This window comes from Caretta caretta, chromosome 5 (assembly GCF_965140235.1).
Source record: "Caretta caretta isolate rCarCar2 chromosome 5, rCarCar1.hap1, whole genome shotgun sequence".
NCBI classification, from domain to species: Eukaryota; Metazoa; Chordata; order Testudines; family Cheloniidae; genus Caretta; species Caretta caretta.
The window spans coordinates 74051652-74071937 of record NC_134210.1 but is presented as its reverse complement, the minus strand read 5'-3'; the positions used below and the strand labels follow the sequence as shown (position 1 = coordinate 74071937).

Here is a 20286-nt window from a genome sequence, read left to right as displayed (position 1 = left end):
GTACAGGAATCACTACATTGATAAAACACCTCTGTAGCAATATAACTTCATCTAAGCTAAGGGGATTGTACTGCTTTAAATTACACTGATGTAATTAAAGCTGTGCAACTTCTTGTGTGTAAACAAACCCTTAGTGAAAAGAAAAGGAGTACTTGTGGCACCTTAGAGACTAACCAATTTATTTGAGCATAAGCTTTTGTGAGCTACATGCTCAAATAAATTGGTTAGTCTCTAAGGTGCCACAATTACTCCTTTTCTTTTTGCGAATATAGACTAACACGGCTACTACTCTGAAACCCTTAGTTAGTGGTTGCTCCTGTTTCAGTGATATTTTCTAGCTGAGAACATAAGTCCTACACACTGCTGGACTGAAAATATTGGCTTTCCTATTAGAAAGCACTGCATATCTGTGTAAAACTTGTTTTTAAAGTAAGCACTATATTTTAAACTGTCTATTTTTGAGTTAAGAATAGTTCAAGTTAAAACTGTATGTATTTGTTCTATGTTTTGTGATTTCCAGTTGGTCTTTAGTGGGAATGTAGATTGATTCCTTCTTTGCATGATAAATTGTTATGGTAGGTTTTTAAGTGATTGATTTTAAAGACAGTAAAAAGCATAATTAATGTGTTTTAGTGATCTCTTTTCTTTGTAATTAGACGAGAGAGGCAAGAATCATAGAATATCAGGGTTGGAAGGGACCTCAGGAGGTCATCTAGTCCAACCCCCTGCTCAAAGCAGGACCAATCCCCAATTAAAACATCCCAGCCAGGGCTTTGTCAAGCCTGACCTTAAAAATTTCTAAGGAAGGAGATTCTACCACCTCCCTAGGTAACGCATTCCAGTGTTTCACCACCCTCCTAGTGAAAAAGTTTTTCCTAATATCCAACCTAAACCTCCCCCACTGCAACTTGAGACCATTACTGCTTGTCCTGTCCTCTTCTACCACTGAGAATAGTCTAGAACCATCCTCTCTGGAACCACCTCTCAGGTAGTTGAAAGCAGCTATGAAATCCCCCCTCATTCTTCTCTTCTGCAGACTAAACAATCCCAGTTCCCTCAGCCTCTCCTCATAACTCATGTGTTCCAGACCCCTAATCATTTTTGTTGCCCTTTGCTGGACTCTCTCCAATTTATCCACATCCTTCTCGTAGTGTGGGGCCCAAAACTGGACACAGTACTCCAGATGAGGCCTCACGAATGTCAAATAGAGGGGAACGATCACGTCCCTCGATCTGCTCGCTATGCCCCTACTTATACATCCCAAAATGCCATTGACCTTCTTGGCAACAAGGGCACACTGCTGACTCATATCCAGCTTCTCGTCCACTGTCACCCCTAGATCCTTTTCCGCAGAACTGCTGCCTAGCCATTCGGCCCCTAGTCTGTAGCTGTGCATTGGGTTCTCCTGTCCTAAGTGCAAGACCCTGCACTTATCCTTATTGAACCTCATCAGATTTCTTTTGGCCCTATCCTCCAATTTGTCTAGATCCCTCTGTATCCTATCCCTGCCCTCCAGCGTATCTACCACTCCTCCCAGTTTAGTATCATCCGCAAATCATCCGCAAAGAGACCCAGTGTACAAACTCAAGTTTTTCTAATAAAACTCTTCAACAGACTGAGATTTTTGAACAGTATGTGGGGCTCTCAGGCTCTTAAATAATTTATTAGGTTGTCTGGAGAACTAACCATACTTAGGCACTGTTAAGTCAACCAATCACTAGCTTTTTTTTTCCCCCTGCTTCCAGAAAAGATGGAGCAGAAAAAATTAATCCTGTTACAGAAAGCATAACCTTCAGTTTCTGTCCAGCACTCCCAAGCTGCTAAATTCTAAAAATTAATGCAAGGCATTAACTGAATTCCCTCTCTGTGGATCCAGTTGTGTTGATCCACAGTAATATATATCAGCCAAAAAGATTGTGACCCCCAGAAATACCAACTGTAAGATTGAATGAAGCCAACAATTTGTTTATGAAAACAGAACACTCTCTTCTGAGCCTTTTTTTTATGACAGGTATTTGGGAGTCCTTGACCCAACTTTTAAAGATAAAGCAAAAATCCAAGTATTGTACTACATTAGTACATGAAACTTAAGCTGTTTTCTTCTACAAACCAGAAGAACGCTTTAGATTTTTTTCTGAAGACATCATAATGTTGGTAGGTCTTCATGAGCCTGAGTTTTTTGTCTCAGATTCAGTCAGGATAGCTTACTGAAAGCTCACATGGTGAAATAACTCTAAAATGTATTTGAAATTCAATACAGTCTTAGTTAAGTATGATACTAATTGAAGAAATGTAAGAGGTAATAGGAAAGCTCACTCTGTCTTTAAGGTAGCCCCCATTCTGCTTTAAGACTGACTTAATAATCCATGTTAATATGTTATATAATATGTTAAACTAATTGTTTATCTAAAAAGAAAAGGAGTACTTGTGGCACCTTAGAGGCTAACCAATTTATTTGAGCATAAGCTTTCCTGAGCTACAGCTCCATGCAGCCGATGTAGCTATAGCTACATGCAGCCGATGAAGTGAGCTGTAGCTCACGAAAGCTTATGCTCAAACAAATTGGTTAGCCTCTAAGGTGCCACAAGTACTCCTTTTCTTTTTACGAATACAGACTAACACGGCTGCTACTCTGAAACCTGTTTATCTAAAAAGGTTTTTTTTTTTTTTTAAATTTAAGCCAGAATAGAAAGGCGTGGGGGGGTGCACAAGGAAATGTTGGGTAGAAGACTATATAGAAAAAAACACAGATCTGGTTACATGTAGAGATCTGGTCTGTGATTTTTATTACATTCTGTCTGTGAATCCATCGTTAGACCTTGTAGAAATTTGTGTTTAACACTTCGCTAGAGGTCCTGCTGTCATTCTTTGAAGAGAGTATGTTCCTTCATGAATGAACTGCCCAGGGATCTTAACTGTAAAAACATCCCTTCCATTTCTGAATCCTCTGTTTGTCCATGGTTTTTGCATTAGTTACCACAGCAAACCTGACTGTAAGTAGAATCTGTTTTGACTGCAGTGTAAGGGAAGTTAGCAAATGACCTTTAAATCACTTGGCAATTGAGTGGGAATGTTTCTTATCTGATCAGTTTTGGAGGAGAGAATTGCCCCAGTTTGACAGTTGAATACTAGCCAAAGGAGCCTATCTATACTATGTTTCAGAGTATCAGCCAGTTAGTCTGTATTCGCAAAAAGAAAAGGAGTACTTGTGGCACCTTAGAGACTAACCAATTTAAATGAGCATAAGCTTTCATGAGCTACAGCTCACTTCATCGGATGCATAAAGTGGAAAATGCAGTGAGGATTTTTTATATACACACAGACCATGAAAAAATGGGTGTTTCCCACTACAAAAGGTTTTCTCTCCCCCCACCCCACTCTCCTGCTGGTACTAGCTTATCTAAAGTGATCACTCTCCTTACAATGTGTATGATAATCAAGGTGGGCCATTTCCAGCGCAAATCCAGGGTTTAATAAGAATGTCTGAGGAACAGTGAGGGGGTAGGAAAAAAACAAGGGGAAATAGGTTTCAGAGTAACAGCCGTGTTAGTCTGTATTTGCAAAAAATCACTTTGGATAAGCTATTACCAGCAGGAGAGTGAGTTTGTGTGTGTGGTTTTTTTTTGGGGGGGGGGGGTGAGAAAAGCTGGATTTGTGCTGGAAATGGCCCACCTTGATTATCATACACATTGTAAAGAGAGTGGTCACTTTAGATAAGCTATTACCAGCAGGAGAGTGGGGTGGGAGGAGGTATTGTTTCATGGTCTCTGTGTATATAATATCTTCTGCAGTTTCCACAGTATGCATCTGATGAAGTGAGCTGTAGCTCACGAAAGCTTATGCTCAAATAAATTGATTAGTCTCTAAGGTGCCACAAGTACTCCTTTTCTTTTTGCGAATACAGACTAACACGGCGGTTACTCTGAAACCTGTCATTATGCAAGGCACTGCATTTAGCCGTATGGAGTGGAAATCTATCAACTGCATGAAAAAACTTGTACAGATACAGACAGACATCATCTTCCTTTCCAAATGCAAACAGATGGACATTGTACCAAACGGACTGAAGGTAAAAAATCCATTACAATCTACATACCACACAGACTATGCTGACAGCTTGTGCCACACGCTCTCAAAGAAACTGCGGAATCACCTGATCAACATCCTCTACAGCAAAAAGGGAAAGATTAAGAATGAGCTCTCAAAAATGGATACTCTCATAAAAAACCAACCTTCCACACAAACTTCCTCATGGCTGGAATTTACTAAAACTAGACAAGCCATTTACAACGCACACTTTGCTTCTCTACGAAAGAAAAAGGACACTAAACTTTCTAAAATACTACATGCTACAAGGGGCCACAGCAATGGTTCCCTCAACCCACCCAGCAATATTGTTAACCTATCCAACTATACTCTCAGCCCAGCAGAAGAAGCTGTCCTATCTCGGGGCCTCTCCTTCTGCCCCTCCAACCCCACGAACATGATACAGTTCTGTGGTGACTTAGAATCCTATTTTCGATGTCTCCAACTCAAGGAATATTTCCAAAATACCTCTGAACAACATACTAATCCACAGAGGCCTCCCTACCAACATTACAAAAAGAAGGATTCTAGGTGGACTCCTCCTGAAGGTCGAAACAGCAGACTGGACTTCTACATAGAGTGCTTCTGCCGACGTGCACGGGCTGAAATTGTGGAAAAGCAGCATCACTTGCCCCATAACCTCAGCCATGCGGAACACAATGCCATCCACAGCCTCAGAAACAACTCTGACATCATAATCAAAAAGGCTGACAAAGGAGGTGCTGTTGTCATCATGAATAGGTCGGAATATGAACAAGAGGCTGCTCGGCAGCTCTCCAACACCACTTTCTACAAGCCATTACCCTATGATCCCACTGAGAGTTACCAAAAGCAACTACAGCATTTGCTCAAGAAACTTCCTGAAAAAGCACAAGATCAAATCCGCACAGACACACCCCTGGAACCCTGACCTGGGATATTCTATCTACTACCCAAGATCCATAAACCTGGAAATCCTGGGCGCCCCATCATCTCAGGCATTGGCACCCTGACAGCAGGATTGTCTGGCTATGTAGACTCCCTCCTCAGCCCCTACGCTACCAGCACTCTCAGCTACCTTCGAGACACCACTGACTTCCTGAGGAAACTACAATCCATCGGTGATCTTCCTGATAACACCATCCTGGCCACTATGGATGTAGAAGCCCTCTACACCAACATTCCACACAAAGATGGACTACAAGCCGTCAAGAACACTATCCCCGATAATGTCACGGCTAACCTGGTGGCTGAACTTTGACTTTGTCCTTACCCATAACTATTTTACATTTGGGGACAATGTATATCTTCAGATCAGCGGCACTGCTATTGGTACCCGCATGGCTCCACAGTATGCCAACATTTTTATGGCTGATTTAGAACAATGCTTCCTCAACTCTCGTCCCCTAACGCCCCTACTCTACTTGCGCTATATTGATGACATCTTCATCATCTGGACCCATGGAAAAGAAGCCCTTGAGGAATTCCACCATGATTTCAACAATTTCCATCCCACCATCAACCTGAGCCTGGTCCAGTCCACACAAGAGATCCACTTCCTGGACACTACAGTGTTAATAAGCGATGGTCACAGAAACATCACCCTCTACTGGAAACCTACTGACCGCTATTCCTACCTACATGCCTCCAGCTTTCACCCTGGCCACACCACACGATCCATCGTCTACAGCCAAGCTCTGCGATACAACCGCATTTGCTCCAACTCCTCAGACAGAGACAAGCACCTACAAGATCTCTATCAAGCATTCTTACAACTACAGTACCCACCTGCTGAAGTGAAGAAACAGATTGATAGAGCCAGAAGAGTTCCCAGAAGTCACCTACTATAGGACAGGCCTAACAAAGAAAATAACACCACTAGCCGTCACCTTCAGCCCCCCAACTAAAACCCCTCCAACGCATTATTAAGGATCTACAACCTATCCTGAAGGATGACCCAACACTCTCACAAATCTTGGGAGACAGGCCAGTCCTTGCCTACAGACAGCCCCCCAACCTGAAGCTAATACTCACCAACAACCACATACCACACAACAGAACCACTAACCCAGGAACCTATCCTTGCAACAAAGCCCATTGCCAACTGGGCCCACATATCTATTCAGGGGACACCATCACAGGGCCTAATAACATCAGCCACACTATCAGAGGCTTGTTCACCTGCACATCCACCAATATGTGATATATGCCATCATGTGCCAGCAATGCCCCTCTGCCATGTACATTGGTCAAAGTGAACAGTCTCTACGTAAAACACTAAATGGACACAAATCAGATATCAAGAATTATAACATTCATAAACCAGTCGGAGAACACTTCAATCTCTCTGGTCACGCAATTACAGATATGAAGGTCACTATCTTACAACAAAAAAACTTCAAATCCAGACTCCAGCAAGAAACTGCTGAATTGAAATTCATTTGCAAATTGGATACTATTAACTTAGGCTTAAATAGAGACTGGGAGTGGTTAAGTCATTATGCAAGGTAGCCTATTTCCCCTTTTTTCCTACTCGCCCCCCTCTCCCCCGACGTTCTGGTTAAACTTGGATTTATGCTGGAAATGGCCCACCTTGATTATCATACACATTGTAAGGAGAGTGGTCACTTTGGATGGGCTATTACCAGCAGGAGAGTGGGGTGGGAGGAAGTATTGTTTCATGGTCTCTGTGTATATAATGTTTTCTGCAGTTTCCACAGTATGCATCCGATGAAGAGAGCTGTAGCTCACGAAAGCTTATGCTCAAATAAATTGGTTAGTCTCTAAGGTGCCACAAGTACTCCTTTTTAAGGGGAAATAGGTTACCTTGCATAACGACTTAGCCACTCCCACTCTCTATTCAAGCCTAAGTTAATTGTATCCAATTTGCAAATGAATTCCAATTCAGCAGTCTCTTGCCGGAGTCTGGTTTTGAAGTTTTTCTGTTGTAATATCACAACTTTCATGTCTTTAATCGCGTGACCAGAGAGATTGAAGTGTTCTCTGACTGGTTTATGAATGTTATAATTCTTGACATCTGATTTGTGTCCATTTATTCTTTTACGTAGAGACTGTCCAGTTTGACCAATGTACATGGCAGAGGGGCATTGCTTGCACATGATGGCATATATCACATTTGTAGATGTGCAGGTGAACGAGCCTCTGATAGTGTGGCTGATGTTATTAGGCCCTGTGATGGTGTCCCCTGAATAGATATGTGGATACAGTTGGCAACGGGCTTTGTTGCAAGGATAGGTTCCTGGGTTAGTGGTTCTGTTGTGTGGTATGTGATTGCTGGTGAGTATTTGTTCAGGTTGGGGGGCTGTCTGTAGGCAAGGACTGGCCTGTCTCCCAAGATCTGTGAGAGTGATGGGTCATCCTTCAGGATAGGTTGTAGATCCTTGATAATGCGTTGGAGAGGTTTTAGTTGGGGACTGAAGGTGACGGCTATAAAATATAGTAAGAGGCAAATAACATATTGCCTAACTGACACTCCCGGTTCTTTGGAGTTGGAACCATTAAATATAGCAGCTCCTTAAGGGAAGTAGAGCTGGTCTAATGCAGAGGGATTAAAACTTAACATTCAGCTCAACTCCCAAATTTCTCTGTAAAATCAGCATTAGAAATGAAAACTTAACCTGAATGGTCTTTAAAAAGTGTACAATAACAAGAGAGATACATGTAATTTGTTAGAAACTGGTAGGTTCTAACTGGTTGTGCTGTTATGATTCCCATTCATAGTATTAAAATCCAGTTTCTAAGTACTTAGTCATTTGTAAAGCCCTATCTATACTAAACTGTGTGAATAATTGCTGCTCAGCGGTGAATATTATACATCTACCCTCTCGAATTAACTGTTTTACACAATTCAACTTTGTGTGTGTGTGTGCATAACATGGATAGATCAGGATTATGTAAATGCTTATTGCCCATTTTAATAGTCTACGGATAAAATTCTAGTTCTTATCCCTCTCTTAGTAAGGAAATTGGATTGACAGAATAATGGGCTGTTAGCGTAAAGACATTAATTAGCCTACATTTTACTTATTAAAATAAATTGCACTGCTATTATAAATGTCTCAGATCCACACATCTGATAGACATTTGTAAAACATGGATCCCTTGACTTAGAAAAAATTAAGTTAAAAAATGTCTAGCAATTTAGGTTGGGTTTATAGCTAATGAAAAGTCCTTGTTTTAGGTCACACATTCTGTGTGGGTAGTTAAATTTTTAACAGATAACATCTTATAGCATATAATGAAGAGTAGGGTGTAATGGTGTTATTTCTGAAGGGATTCTGATCCATTTCATTATTAAACTGAGACAGCAGTGCTAATTAAAATAGAAGTGTTGGCTTAATTTATTTTTAACTTACGAGTCAGGTGAGACTTGCATGGCTATCACATGATAGGGCTCTACAAAGTTAAACCATTTTCAAGAACTCAAAATTATTAGAACACAACGCTAAATTTCTTTCATAAACTGAAAATTCCAAATTTAAGGGGGTGTATGCAACAGTATGTGATATTTCCAGAATTGGACCTATTATCTAGAGCAACTGACTGATATTTAATGGACCAAATTCTCGGACGTTTGTGTCAAGAAATTGCAAGTGTGCATTTGTTAGGCACGTGAATAGCCCAGTGTGCATGCAGACGTTGATTTGCACCTCAGCTGGACACAGTCCTCTTGTAGTATGGCCCAATGCAAACAAAGCGTTGCAATAATCTTGTTTTGAGGTTTTTTGAGGTTGTGAAAGCACAAAATCCAAGGCTAGAGCCTGATCAGGGCAAGCTAACTAATAGTCTTAAAATATTCTCAGATTGTAAAAAGACTAATGAAAAATTTAATAAAAACAAGAACACTGGAACATGAATGACAACAACACCACAATATATACAGTCCTAATACCAATTAAATATGTTCATTCTTGGAATCTGTTCCATGATGTAATTAAAAAGGAGTTAAATAACCAGGGCCATGCCTTACCAAAATGAGCACCAAGATTGCTAGGGAGGAATTAAGAGGCAAAGAGAAATGGGGGGTGTAATGATGGTAACTCATCAGTAACAGTGGAATATAACAGAGCGAAGAATGCAGATACTAAAATATTAATACATATACCCTGACGCTGTCTAAATAAAATTGCCTGAGCCACTAAATGTCAATGGTTCATATCACCTTACTTCACTTGTTAACACACCACCAAAAAAGAATATTCAGTAAACTTAAATACATGGTTGACTTAGTTGCCCTTCCAAGTAGGGACATAGTATTGTCCTTCTGAAGAGTACAGTTTGAAATATTTAAGGAACTTCCTCTTGAGAGGAGAAGTATATGATAAAGAAGCCTAGGTGTGGGGTTTTTTATGTTCATAAAAAGAAAAGGAGTACTTGTGGCACCTTTAGAGATTAACCAATTTATTTGAGCATAAGCTTTCGTGAGCTACAGCTCACTTCATCGGATGCAGTGAGCTGTAGCTCACGAAGGCTTATGCTCAAATTGGTTAGTCTCTAAGGTGCCAAAAGTACTCCTTTTCTTTTTGTAAATACAGACTAACACGGCTGTTACTCTGAAACCTGTCTTTATGTTCATAATGTGATAGCCCTTGCAATGCATAATGAGAGAAATCTGTATTTCTTTTAGTTTCTGTGCTGTGCTTGAAGGTAGTGAGAATGACATGAGATTTGTATACTGTGCTTCCTGTATCTGCTACATGCTGAACAACTGGTCAGGCATGGATCTGAAGAAAGCGATAGAATATATAAGAAGAAGTATGGTGAGTTTTTATAAGTGTTTTTTGAAAAAATGATATTCTTCAAATCTTAAGACTGTAGGTTTTCTGCGTGCTGCAGCATGTGGCTAAAGCAGTCACCAGCACTACTAAATATAAGCCATAACCTTTCATATAGTCCTTTGTTTTTCCTGGTATACTGAGTTGAAAGAGGAGTGGTACAGTAGTATTATAAATGTGTAAAAAGCACAAACTTTGGAGGATCCAGTGTAGTCTCCCTGATGCAGTTAACATGTGATTTGATCTTCCTGAATAGACTGGACAGAATAACATGTAACCATGTTTCTAGACTGCAACAGCCTTGGAGCAGGGCTGTTCCAAAGTCTAGATCATAGTTAAAACATCATTCCATGTCTCCTGTACTGCAAGACAGACTTCAGTTCTCTGTTGCTCTCTGCTGCCATGTTGCAATCAGTAGGTCCCTCAGCATGGTAGGATTTATAGTATAGACACTGAAGATGAACGTTCCCAGCTCGTAACATTCACCCAGATGAAAAATAGGCAGTCCTCCATTTCCTATTTTCTTTTTATAAATAGTATAAAACTAGTAGCTGAAAGCCTATGCTGTCACATAGGTGTGGCCGTTGGGCCAGGTAAGCCACCGTCTGTGCATTCTACCACATTCCATCAGTGAAACTGTTGCATGCAAATTAGCTGTAGAGTAATGGTGATTGCTTGAGTTGCTTCTATCAGAATGGTCTAGGACAGGGGTCGGCAACCTATGGCACACGTGCCAAAGACGGCATGCGAGCCAATTTTTAATGGCATGCTGCTGTCTGCCGGACCTAGGCAGACAGCGGCGTGCCACTAAAAATCCAGCCCAGCACAGCCCGCTCTTTTCCGCCCCCCAGCCACTGCTCTCTCCTTGCAGGGCAGGCAAACTTTCCGCTTCCCTCTTCCCCCAGCGTTCTGGGTTCCTGCCCCTCCTTCTCTACCTCCCTGCGGCCAATCAGCTGACAGCCCTTGCTAGAGATGGGGAGAGGTAAAAGCAGAGCTGCAGCGCGCTCTCTGCTCCAGGGACCTTGGGGAAGTGGATGGAATCAGGGCATGTCCCCTCCAGCCCCCTGCCGTGAGCCACTCAGGGCAGGGGGCTGGGACCACCCCCATGACTCCAGCCACACCCTCAGCCCTCTGCCCTGACCCCTGCACCCTCCCACAACCCCAGCCCTGACTCCAGCATCCCCCGACACATACCCAGCCCCCCAAGCCACCTGCCCTGACTCTTGCACCCTCCACATCCCCACTCCCACCCTGAGCACCAAATGGGAGTTCCTGCACCCCCTTCTCACACGCCCACCTGCCTTACTTATAATACATATAAGGCTTACATATAAGCCTTACTGTAGCTATACACTGCTCAGTGTAATTTGTAAATGACTGAGAACTTAGAACCAGTACTCCAGCCTCATCCTCCTGGACTTGTCAGTTGCTTTTGTCACAGTTGTCCATACCCGTCTTGAAATCTTGTCTTCTCTGGGCTTCCGTGACTCTCCTCTCCTTGTCTTCTACTGCTGTCATTGCTTCTTCAGCATGACCTTTGGAGGATTCTCCTCGTCCCTTCACACACACCCCCCCACACCTCCTGCTTTCTGAAGAGTTTCCACAGGCCTCTGTCCTTGGTCCCGTTCCCTCTCTGCACCTTACCTCTGGATTATTATAGTCTGCAAACTCCCGTTCAGCTATTGTCTGTATTTTCTCTTCCTCCAGACCTGTCTCCTTCTGTCCAAACTGAAATCTTGGTTGGTCTGTCTATCTCCTTGTGGATGTCTGTCAGCTCAAACTCAACATGGCTAAAACGGAGCTCTTAATCTCCTCACCACCACTACTACCCTCCCCCCACTACTCCTTTGTCAATAACTGTGGGCAACAGCACCAGCCTGCTTGTCACTTAGGCCCATAACCTGGGTGTCATCTTCAGCTTGGACCTCTTTCAAAGCCCTCACATCTGGGCTACGTCTGAATTATGCAGATTCTTTCTGCACAACATCTCTAAGATACAGCTTTTCCTATCCATCCACACAGCTACAGCTCTGATCCAGGTTCCCATCTCAATTTACTGCAGTATCCTTCTCGCTGGCCTTAACTATGCAGTCTTACCTCACTTATCCATTCAGAACGGAGCTGCAAATATGATTTTCCTAGCCTGTCGCTTTAACCATGTCATTCCTCTTTACATCCCTCCACTATCACCTCAAACATAAGCTATTTGTCTTCATTTGAAGGCCCTTCATGTTTTATCCACGTCTTGTCTTGTCATCCTCAATGAAGATATTGACTCCTGCCTCTGATCAGCCTGTGATACAAGCCTCAATTGCCCACTTGTTAAATTTTCAAATGCATAGCTTTGTGCTTTCTCCCAGGCTGCCCCTCACACTTGGGAGGAGCTCCCAGTAAACATCTGCAAAATTACGCATTCTCTTCTTTAAAACTCTCCTTTTCCCTCTATAAAAAGCTTGGCAGTGGTTAGGCCACTGGTGTGCTGAGACCACTGCCTGTCATGCTGATCAATATTGTCTCATTGTTTCCTTGTATTTCCCCCATCTGCCTGCGTACGCATCTGTTGTCATTTGTCTTCGATTGTGAGCTTTTTTGGGGCAGGGACCATCTTTGTTCTGTGTTTGTAAAGCACCTTGCACAATGGGATCCTATTTGATAACTAAGGCTCCTTGGCTTTATGGTAATACAAATAATAACAAGGAGTCTGGTGGCACCTTAAAGACTAACAGATTTATTTGGGCATAAGCTTTTGTGGGTAAAAAACCCACTTCAGATGCATGGAGTGAAAATTACAGATGCAGGCATTATTATACTGACACATGAAGAGAAGGGTGTTACCTCACAAGTGGAGAACCAGTGTTGACAGGGCCAATTCAATCAGGGTGAATGTAGTCCACTCCCAATAATTGATGAGGAAGTGTCAATTCCAGGAGCGGGAATGTTGCTTTTGTAGTGAGCCAGCCGCTCCCAGTCCCTACTCAAGCCCAAATTAATGGTGTTAAATTGGCAAATGAATTTTAGTTCTGCAGTTTCTCTTTGAAGTCTGTTTCTGAAGGTTTTTTGTTCAAGTAGGGCTACTTTTAAATCTGTTGTTAGAATGTCCAGGAAGATTTACATGTTCTCTTACTGGCTTTTGTATGTTACCATTCCTGATGTCCGATTTGTGTTTTTTACCCCCCCAGAGCTTATGCCCAAATAAATCAGTTAGTCTTTGAGCTGCCACCAGACTCCTTGTTGTTTTTGTGGATACAGACTAACACAGCTACCTCCTGATACTTGACTATAGGAAGCTATAGGAACAGACTCTACTAGCTCTATGCTTACTGGGGACTCTTTTCTGTCAGGGGAATCCCCAGCAAGTTACTTGCCAGCAGTGTCTGCTCCCTGGCCATCTATATTTAATTCTGGGCTAGTGTCCGAAAACCACAGCTAGGTGGTATGACCCCAGTACAGGCCTGGTATAGGTGAGTTCAAGCGTCACTATCAGGGCTAGGCACATTTACTTACACAGTTAGGAACCTAGACTTTTTGAGTGCGCTTTTCTAATCCTAACAGATTGCAAAATATGGAACCTGAAGAGCACGTCTTCCTGATTACACTTTTGCTTCGCCCACACTTGAATTATGATCTGGTTTTAGCAGCCAGTATTTCAAGAACCAGGAGAGCTAGAAACCAATGCTTTATATCAGAAAGGAAAAATAAAATTAACCACTGCTATTATACTAGCATAAGCTTTCGTGAGCTACAGTTCACTTCATCAGATGCATACTGTGGAAAATACAGAAGATGTTCCTATACATACAAACCATGAAAAAATGGGTGTTTCCCACTACAAAAGGTTTTCTCTCCCCCCACCCCACTCTCCTGCTGGTAATAGCTTATCTAAAGTGATCACTCTCCTTACAATGTGTATGATAATCAAGGTGGGCCATTTCCAGCCCAAATCCAGGGTTTAACAAGAACGTCTGAGGAACCGGGGGTGGAGGGCTAGGGTAGGAAAAAACAAGGGGAAATAGGTTACCTTGCATAATGACTTAGTTACTCCCAGTCTCTATTCAAGCCTAAGTTAATTGTATCCAATTTGCAAATGAATTCCAATTCAACAGTCTCTTGCTGGAGTCTGGTTTTGAAGTTTTTCTGTTGTAGTATCGCAACTTTCATGTCTGTAATCGCGTGACCAGAGAGATTGAAGTGTTCTCCGACTGGTTTATGAATGTTATAATTCTTGACATCTGATTTGTGTCCATTTATTCTTTTACGTAGAGACTGTCCAGTTTGACCAATGTACATGGCAGAGGGGCATTGCTTGCACATGATGGCATATATCACATTGGTAGATGCGCAGGTGAACGAGCCTACTGTCAGAGGCTCGTTCACCTGCGCATTTAACCCCCCCCCCCCACACACACACACACACACACACTCGTTCCTCAGATGTTCTTGTTAAACCCTGGATTTGTGCTGGAAATGGCCCACCTTGATTATCATACACATTGTAAGGAGAGTGATTACTTTAGATAAGCTATTACCAGCAGGAGAGTGGGGTGGGGGGAGAGAAAACCTTTTGTAGTGGTAAACACCCATTTTTTCATGGTTTGTATGTATAAGAACATCTTCTGTATTTTCCACAGTATGCATCCGATGAAGTGAGTTGTAGCTCACGAAAGCTTATGCTCAAATAAATTGGTTAGTCTCTAAGGTGCCACAAGTACTCCTTTTCTTTTTGCGAATACAGACTAACACGGCTGTTACTCTGAAACCTGCTATTATACTGAGACTGCTGTGTGTGGTATTGTATAGGCTGCCAGGATGATCCATTTTTTCCCCACCATATAAACAAGTCTTCCTGTATGTTTAATAAACAAATATAATAGCCACAGTTAAATCAGTCGATAATGCAGGAAGTGTAGAATCTGTGAAAGAAAATCTGCAACGTTGCTATTAAATTCTGAGGATGCTGTAAATAACCTAAAATAAAAATATTTTATATTCAGATGTAGCTATGAAATTTATTTTTGAAGTTAATTTTATTTCAGTGTAATACTCTATCTAATTATAATGCAAGCTACATATATCCTTGTTTTTGTTTTTTTCCTTGCAAATGCTTAGCTCTGTTATTTTTCTACAATAGTATCTTGTTTTGATAGTCCACTAATTACAAGGCAAAATAGATGGCATCATTAGTGAACTGCTGTCATACAAAGATGTGGTTTTGTTTCACCATATCTTATGTCACCATTTGCAAGTACATGAGGCCTCTTTATATATCTGAGTGCAAGTCATAGTTTATGAATTTATTTTTTTTAGTAATGCAAATTGTGAAATGGAACTGAGGTACAAATAACTTTAAGTAGCAGCGAGATTGATTAGCTGTAATAGATATTTGTAACTGAACTCCTAAATTCTAATTCTAAAATTTCCTGTTGTGTCAGAATTGAGACACAAACTTTAACTCCAAAAATTGCTACTGCAACTTGAATTGTAGAATTAAGCACATCAGGAAAGGCAAAAGTTTTAAGATTGAACATACCTTTCAGACGAACTACACTTCAATATTGTAACTGTCTAAACATTGCATCTTTATAGATAATAGCTCTCTGTGTGTATTCGTTGTTGTATCTACTGCCTTTACTGATGGCAATAAGTGGGTTTTTTATTCCTGTTTGGAACCTGTTTGTTCAGCTTTCCCTCATCAGTAGAACTATCAAGTTCGGACTGCAGAATTTTTATTGATGTGTAAAGTCCATTTTGACTTTCATATTCAGGGGTGAGTTTGTGACCCTGATAGTGGGGGAAAATTTAGTGAATTGAACAGGGGTGATTTGGAATCACTGATGCAATAAAGATAAAAAATGCCATTTTTAGTCACCCTTTAGAGTAGAGAGACAAATTAACTACTTTGATTATGATATCTCTACAGATTGACTGTGATGCAAATGGCAGGGGGCTGGAGTTAAGATTGTGCTTAATTGATTTACACATTTCCTGATTTGGATAGGATTTAATTATTCAACTTTTGTACTGCAGCAATGATGAATTCTTTTCATTATCCTTTTTAAAATAAAAAAGTAGAAAATTAAATTAATGGGGAATTTTTGTCTAACAGGATCAAATTCTCAAAAAGCAACTAGTGCCTGTGTCTGTTAAAATTTCAGGCTAATTATGCAGCTGAACATAATGCACTTCTTGGGTTGCACACTTAACTTTTCCCCAGAGCTGATTATTTTGCAGTACATAAAGCACACCACCTTATTTTACAATTATTCAGTTTATAGAGTTAACTAGCTTCACCAGCCTAGCTCTTCTTTCCTCCAGTGCTAATCAGCTTCCCATTGCTCAGCAGTTAATGGGCCTTTGATGCTTGGTAGCACATAGGGGACTGCATGCTCAAAATGCACTGATAATGGCTTAAGGGAACTTTGTGCTGCCTATGCTCAGTCTTCAAATGTTCATAGCAGTTGCTTAGAATCAACTTTTCCATGCTCCTGCTTAAAGTTTGTCAGATGTGAACTTTCAGAATTCATCCTTTTTAGTCATCACCACTCCAAAAAAAGACACTGGTTAGAATATATGTCCAGTGAGGAATATTACAGTTTTTAATATGAAAGCAGAAAACCGCTAATGTGTTCTCTGTGATAAAGACTATGTCACTGCTTGAAGGTGAAATCGTGTGATCTTGAAGTGCTGGGCACCTGCCATTTTCCTAGAAGTAGGAACATGGAAATCGGACCAGTGGTCTGACTTGTCAATATCCCATCTCTGATGGCGGCCCCTACTAGCTGCGTCAGAGGAAGATATAAGAAACCCCTGGTCAACAATTATGGAATAACCTGTCCATAGTTGACAGTTATAGAATAACCTAGCCAAAGGGTAGTTTGCTTCCTAATTCTGCTAGTGATTTAATTTATTCTCTGAAGTATGAGGCTCTATATATAGCCTTTATTTTCGTATGTGCATGCGCGCACACAAACTTTGGATATTCAGTATAAATATTGACTCCTTTTTTTTGAATCCTACTTTAAGCACTTAGTATCTAATGATAGAGTTCCACAGGTGGTTTAAGCATTTCTGTGAACATTTTTCATGTTATCCATTGAAATAGTGTTGCCACTCAGTTTAATTGACTGTCTTTTTTTCTTGTAGCATGGGAAGGCTTAATAAGGTTGCTGTATCTAACTTCTCTGTATTATTTGTTGTTTTGTTTATACATCAGCCATGTCTCCTCTTACTGGTTTCCTCTAAACAGTCCCAGACTCTGCAGTTTCTTGACATATGGTTGGTTTGTCAAGGTACTGCTTGCCCCCGGATCAATCCCTGCCCCCCCCCCCCCAGTCCCTCTCACAACTCAAGTCTCTCATGCCCTACCCATATATTGCTTCCCCCCCCAGGTTGTCTCTGTTACATGCAGAATGAAGATGGAGATGTCTGGACTGTGGCTTGGGTGCAAGGGAATTCAGGACAAGAAGGGGAACTGATGAGTGGGAGTGTAGGCAGGAGGAGTAAATGACTCATGTCTACACGGCAATTAAAAACCTTTTGCTGGCCTGTGTCAGCTGACTCAGGCTTGGGTTAGGGGGCTGTTTTACTGAGGTGCAAATTCAGGCTTGAGCCGGGCTCTGGGACACTGTAAGGGGGGAGAGTCCCACAGCTCAGGCTTGAGCCTAGCCCAAATGTCTCGACTACAGTTAAACCGCCCCTTATCCTGAGCTCTGCGAGCCCGAGTCAGCTGGCACAGGACAGCTGTGGATGTTTAATTGCAGTGCAGCCATACCCTTAGCTGATTTTTTCCTAGGTCTCTGGTAATGGGTTATGCTCTAGCAACCTTAATTTCGTTAACTAAATTATTTGGGGGATTATACTGAAGTACTAACTGCTACTAAAATAAAACAAATTTGAGTTAAAAATCCCACAAACCAAAGAGCATTGCAGTATATACTATTGTCATTCTTTAACTTGCTTCAGTATTGTGTCACAACGGGTAAGTAACACCCACTGCACAGACATCCACTGATACAGGATCATGTGAATTGGAATTTCTAGGGCAATGGAGCGAGCCCGGGATGGAACATCAGCCCTTTACTCTTTGCTTTAAAAGGCTTAAATCAGAATGAAGAAACTATTTTTTAAAGGTGATATTTTATAGAATATCAGTTTGTTCAGCAGAATGCTGATGCTTTCCCATTCTTTCCTTTCCCAACAAGTGTAGATTGTTGTTGCAGTTTAGCACATAAGGCCTTTGTCTTCACTGCAGAATGTATTGTATTTAAGCACTGTGCTGCTTACATGTACTAGTGGCCTGACTGTTACATTCTTGTGCACTAAATGACTCTTGATTTGGGAACATACATAGACAAATAGGATAGACTCTTATCTTGTCTAGTGTTTTGCAGATGCTTTGGCTCCTTAAGGGGGACACAGCTCCTGCAGAATGTATTTTAAAACCTCCACAGAAGTGGCTTTTCCTTGCCACTTGACTTGGTACCGTAATACTGCATAATTCTAGAACCTTAACTTTAGCATTTTAGCATATAATCTTTGAAACAAACTTTAATTTTTTATTTTTTTTTTAAAGAACATGCTTATTAAAAACTGCATGTGTTCAAACTGTGCTGCTTTGCTGACAGGTCAATGTGATGCTGATAACTTTTGATGCACAGTGTATGCCTTTGAAAAGCTATTGGCCAGTTAAAACTAATTAAAATAGATGTTGGTGTGGTTTGTGATGCAGGTCTTGCTAATAAAATGAGAAATTACATAATCAAAATACATGTATGAACAATCTATTTCTGAAATGGCTTTTTCTTTTTCAGTCTTATGATAATGGGCTGGCACAGGGAGCTGGACTTGAATCTCATGGTAAGAGCCTTAATTTTTCTCCATTCTTAAAAACCTTAGCAATTAAATGAAGCTTCTCAAAACATTGCTGGGGATTCAGCATGCATGCCTTTCCTCCCTTGTTGGTATTTCGGGTTTTCAGAGAAGTGGGGTGAAGAGAAAGCAATGAAAAGGTTCTCCCAGAACATGTGGGCTTCTTTCCTTGCCATGACTGGCTCCATCCCCAACACTAGACCAAATGGGGGTCCTAAGAATTTTCTTACTCCAGTATTCTTACCTCAGCAACTCTCCAGTCTCCTCCCTCTCTGTTCTCATTCCTCACTATGGGACAATTAGGTTTCAGAGTAGCAGCCGTGTTAGTCTGTATTCGCAAAAAGAAAAGGAGGACTTGTGGCACCTTAGAGACTAACCAACTTATTTGAGCATAAGCTTTCGTGAGCTACAGCTCACTTCATCGGATGCATAAAGTGGAAAATGCAGTGAGGAGATTTATATACACACAGACCATGAAAAAATGGGTGTTTATCATACACATTGTAAAGAGCGTGATCACTTAAGATGAGCTATTACCAGCAGGAGAGTGGGGTGTGGGGAGAGAACCTTTTGAAGTGATAATCAAGGTGGGCCATTTCCAGCACATTTCCAGGAGTTAACAAGAACCTCTGAGGAACAGTGGCGGGGTGGGGGGATAAACATGGGGAAATAGTTTTACTTTGTATGATGACTCAACCACTCCCAGTCTCTATTCAAGCCTAAGTTAATTGTATCCAATTTGCAAATTAATTCCAATTCAGCAGTCTCTCCTTGGAGTCTGTTTTCAAAGTTTTTTTTTGTTGAAGAATAGTCACTTTTAGATCAGCAATCGAGTGACCAGAGAGGTTGAAGTGTTCTCCGACTAGTTTATGAACGTAAAGGAATAAATGGACACAAATCAGATGTTAAGAATTATAACATTCATAAACCAGTCGGAGAACACTTCAGTCTCTTTGGTCACTCGATTGCTGATCTAAAAGTGACTATTCAACAAAAAAAACTTTGAAAACAGACTCCAACGAGAGACTGCTGAATTGGAATTAATTTGCAAATTGGATCCAATTAACTTAGGCTTGAATAGAGACTGGGAGTGGTTGAGTCATCATACAAAGTAAAACTATTTCCCCATGTTTATCCCCCCACCCCGCCACTGTTCCTCAGAGGTTCTTGTTAACTCCTGGAAATGTGCTGGAAATGGCCCACCTTGATTATCGCTTCAAAAGGTTCTGTCCCCACACCCCACTCTCCTGCTCGTAATAGCTCATCTTAAGTGATCACGCTCCTTACAATGTGTATGATAAACACCCATTTTTTCATGGTCTGTGTGTATATAAATCTCCTCACTGTATTTTCCACAGTATGCATCCGATGAAGTGAGCTGTAGCTCACGAAAGCTTATGCTCAAATAAGTTGGTTAGTCTCTAAGGTGCCACAAGTACTCCTTTTTCTTTTTGTGGGACAATTGTTGCAGCACTCCTTCCTGATGATACACCCCAGTTCTGCCAGCTGTGGATGTATTCTATAATCATTTCCTGTGTTGAATCACAGAGTCTGCTTGGGG

General features: G+C 41.3%; 1 protein-coding gene across 2 annotated transcripts in view; it reads left to right on the top strand.

The window, feature by feature from the left end:
• PGGT1B (protein geranylgeranyltransferase type I subunit beta) overlaps positions 1-20286 on the top strand; it is a 70574-nt gene that overhangs the window by 38227 nt on the left and 12061 nt on the right. For both annotated transcript variants that reach the window (XM_048849883.2, XM_048849885.2), the window contains 2 exons: positions 9713-9845; positions 18668-18713. In XM_048849883.2, the coding sequence (XP_048705840.1) occupies positions 9713-9845; positions 18668-18713 (179 nt within the window). The remainder of the gene's footprint in view (positions 1-9712; positions 9846-18667; positions 18714-20286) is intronic.